At 35.8% G+C, this 3,854-nt stretch overlaps 1 protein-coding gene across 1 annotated transcript in view; it reads left to right on the top strand.

Moving 5' to 3' along the window:
* LOC111802094 (exopolygalacturonase-like) overlaps positions 1-2,148 on the top strand; it is a 24,832-nt gene extending 22,684 nt beyond the window's left edge. Inside the window, exons 3-6 of the mRNA XM_023686341.1 lie at positions 535-623; positions 707-1,006; positions 1,243-1,761; positions 1,861-2,148. Coding sequence (XP_023542109.1) covers positions 535-623; positions 707-1,006; positions 1,243-1,761; positions 1,861-2,148 — 1,196 coding nt within the window. The remainder of the gene's footprint in view (positions 1-534; positions 624-706; positions 1,007-1,242; positions 1,762-1,860) is intronic.
* The last annotated feature ends 1,706 nt before the right edge of the window (positions 2,149-3,854 follow it).

Here is a 3,854-nt window from a genome sequence, read left to right as displayed (position 1 = left end):
CCAAAAAAAAATAAATAAATAAAAAAATTCAACTTCCTACCCTACCCATGTAATTTTTCTAACATTGAAATCAATGTATAGTCGAAGTCCATCTTGTCGTAGAAACTTTATTTTTACAAGGCTACCCAGTAATTTGTGGCCGAAAGCTGGTTTCCTTCCTCGATAAGTGCTTCGTTGGGTTTGGCCAATGCCGAGCTTCATTGAGATTCAACGGTTCATCGGCAAGTGAGAGAGATATTGCAAGACAACCATTCATGAACAACTTAGCGAAACAATAAACAACATTTAGTTATCAATTTATGTTTGGATTAAGAGAGGGAGATAGATCCATAACTTCTTTTAGCTCCATCCCAACTTGATTTCTGTTCTTCAATTGGTATTAAATACATAAAAGTTCGAAATCTAAAACCAAATATCATTGTCTCTCACTAGTTTTCAAACAATATACATAAAAAAGAAAAGAAAGCAAAGGCAGCATGAGTAGGACCAAGTCGAGTTTCTTGGTTGCTACAATTTTGACGTTATTATTGTTAGCTTTTACCGTCGATGCTCAATCTAGCGCCGATGTTGTTTTTTATTTGGAATCATATGGTAACATAGTGCCTGGTACTGACATCACGACGGTAAATATACAATATGAACATCAATATTATCACTAGTTGAGTTGATCGATTGTTTGCTAATTTTTGTTACTTGTGAAATGTAGGCTTTAGCAAATGCATGGAAGGATGCATGCGCGTCCAGTCGTTCTAGTGCAATTGTCATTCCGGGAGGGATTTTTGAAGTAAGGGAAGGGAAGTTTGCAGGACCTTGTAAAAACCGAATTGACTTCCAACTTGGAGGAACACTGCGGGCACCAAAAACCCTTCCGGGAGATAATTGGATTATTTTTGCACATATTGACAGATTGACAGTATCGGGTGGAGGAGTTTTTGATGGCCAAGGAAAGGAAGCTTGGGGAAAGAATGATTGCTATAAACGCATAAATTGTGCCCAACTCCCCATTGTAAGCAATATGCCTTCAACTTTCCTTTTCAATCTCGTGCTTCTTGTTGTTTTTGAAAGGGTCTCTTAGATGCCTTCTCTCATCTTCTAACGTTTATAATTTGGTAAATGTTCTTCCTTTTCGAGAGGATAATCTTTAAACAATCAAGTTTTCAATTTTATTGGGTTCTATTCAAATTTTTCGCTTTATTACTACGGACTCTCACAAAATATTATTTGATTATACAAAATGTTTAGAGTTTGAGGTTCAACTTCATCACCAATTCAATCGTGACGAGAGTAACGTCACTTGATAGCAAGAACTTCCATATCAACGTCCTCGGCTGCAACAACCTCACATTCCATAATATCAATATAATTGCACCAGAAAACAGTCCCAACACTGATGGAATACACATCGGTCGATCAAATAGGATCACGATCACAAAGTCCAAAATTGCAACAGGAGATGATTGCATTTCTCTTGGAGATGGAAGCAGACAAATTGAAGTCGCCAACGTGACATGCGGGCCAGGACATGGCATAAGCGTCGGAAGTCTTGGAAGATACACCAACGAAGAACCTGTTGAAGGTGTCCTCGTAAAGAACTGCACGATGATTAACACCACTAACGGTGTCAGGATCAAAACGTGGCCAGGTTCTGCTGCTAGCGGCACCGCCACCAATATGCACTTTTTGGACATTATAATGGTCAATGTTGGCAACCCTATTCTAATAGATCAAGAGTATTGTCCGTGGAATCAGTGCAATCGGCAGGTATTGATCGCATTCTCAAAGCTTTGATTCATTTTGTCACTATAACTTTCACAAATAAACCATTTACGGAAATTTTTGTTGTCTCATTTTGATTTTCAGATTCCTTCGAAAATTAAGATTAGTAAAGTGAGCTTCGAGAACATTAGAGGAAGTTCTGCAACTCCCGTGGCAATCAAACTTATTTGCAGCCGTAACTTCCCATGCGAAGAAGTGAAATTTCGTGACATTGACCTCACTCCCAACGAAATAGCAGGTCCTATTACATCCCAATGCACAAATGTGAGACCCATCATCTCAGGAAAACAGAACCCTAAAATATGTGCCTCTCCTTATCAACCTCCCCTGAATTGTTCATTGAATTATTCATGGAATTGTTCATTGCCATAGTACTTCAAAATAATAAATAACCTTAATTAAGAGAAGACACCCTCTATCCATTCGAGGCTCTGTCTTTTGAATTTTTTTCTTGTACTTTTCGAGATAAATAAAATGGTCGAATGTTTGAAGGAGACTTCGTGTTGGGAACAATGTAATATCTTTAGTACCTCGACATTATAAAACAAAATTGTTTCACTCTTATTTTTCATTTTAGATTTGAATTCTAAATAAGACAATGCAACTGTGGGGAACTATGGTTAAAAAAACAAAAAAAAAAATCTACCACCCCTGTCTATTAGTTACTCTAGACAAATCATTTACCATTAGAAATTTTTTAGATAGATTCCTAAGTGAAGATCCGATCTCCTAACAATATTGGTTGGATATCACGGATCTGTCATTATTGTGAAAGAAGAATTGACATTAGAGGGGCCTAATCCAGTCAATCGTGTTCTTAAATCTATCTTTTTCGTCAATTGTGTAATTTAAGTTGCAATTTTTAGATTAGAAAATTAAGTGACAAGTATTAATATGTATTCTAGGAATTTACATTTCATATCAAATTATCTACCTTTTTATCTCGACCAATTTTAGTTTTAGAAAAAATGTCCATAATTTAAGAAAAATTTAATCTCAAAAGAAGCTAAATGTTCTAGGAGGTTACTATACCAGAACTTATCCAAACGGGCCAAAATCCGTGGTAAACAAGGTAAAAAAACAACAAAAATTGCAAAAGAGAGAAAATAAAACAAAAACTTGGTCTCGATTGATGATGCTCTGTTCCGTGTTTTCAAGTCTTAACATATTTGTTGTTCGTGAGTTGAGCTGGGTCGAGTTGAGATATTTTTCTAGACCTAACTCAGTAAGTTGGATCATAAAAATTTTCAACTCGAACAAACCTTCTTAAACAATTAAATCTATTGATTTTCACATTTAGAATAATATCTAAGAAAAAAAAAATGGGAACGGAAGCTTTTTGGCACTGGCCTATGGTGCCCCATGTTGAAGATTTGGACCAAGATTTGGAATCAGGATTCGGCAACTAATTCCCTCGACATTCCCCAACATCCACTGTGACATGGCTACATTACCAACTTGTCTTGAATTGCTTATAAGAGTGAAAACTATCCACACAAACCAAACGATTTCTTTGAACATGTTTTTTCCTTGCTCGCATGTCTCCTTACGATGTAATCTCATACCTAGAATTTGGACCAGGCTTTGTAATCCAAATTTGGCACCTGATGGCCCCGACAATCCCTTTGCATCTTCAATGATATGGTCATATTATTTACTTGTTTTGATTGCTCCTAAGAATGAAAACTATACCTAAAAATCACATTACCTATTTTGTGTGGCTCAATCATAAGATTCAACAGTTAAGCGTTTTGTGTGCCTCAATCCTAAGATTTAAAAGTTAAGCGTGTTTCGTTTGAGGCAATCTTATGTTAGGCGACCTGTTGAAATTTTCTTAATAAGCATTTCAATAAATACAAAGTAAGCTAAAAAGAAATTTCAACTTCCTACCCTACCCTACCCTACCCTACCCATGTAATTTTTCTAACATTGAAATCAAATTTGTCGAAATCAAATAAATGAATGAAATAATAATACATTCAATAAAAAAATTTGTCACAAGTGAGCCTTTGGTGTAGTGATATGATTCTTGCACATTAATTCTCCTTTCCTAATCGAGGTACATACATAAAATTGTA

This window comes from Cucurbita pepo, chromosome LG09, assembly GCF_002806865.2.
Source record: "Cucurbita pepo subsp. pepo cultivar mu-cu-16 chromosome LG09, ASM280686v2, whole genome shotgun sequence".
In the NCBI taxonomy this organism is placed as follows: domain Eukaryota; kingdom Viridiplantae; phylum Streptophyta; class Magnoliopsida; order Cucurbitales; family Cucurbitaceae; genus Cucurbita; species Cucurbita pepo.
This window is presented reverse-complemented; position numbering and strand designations above follow the sequence as displayed.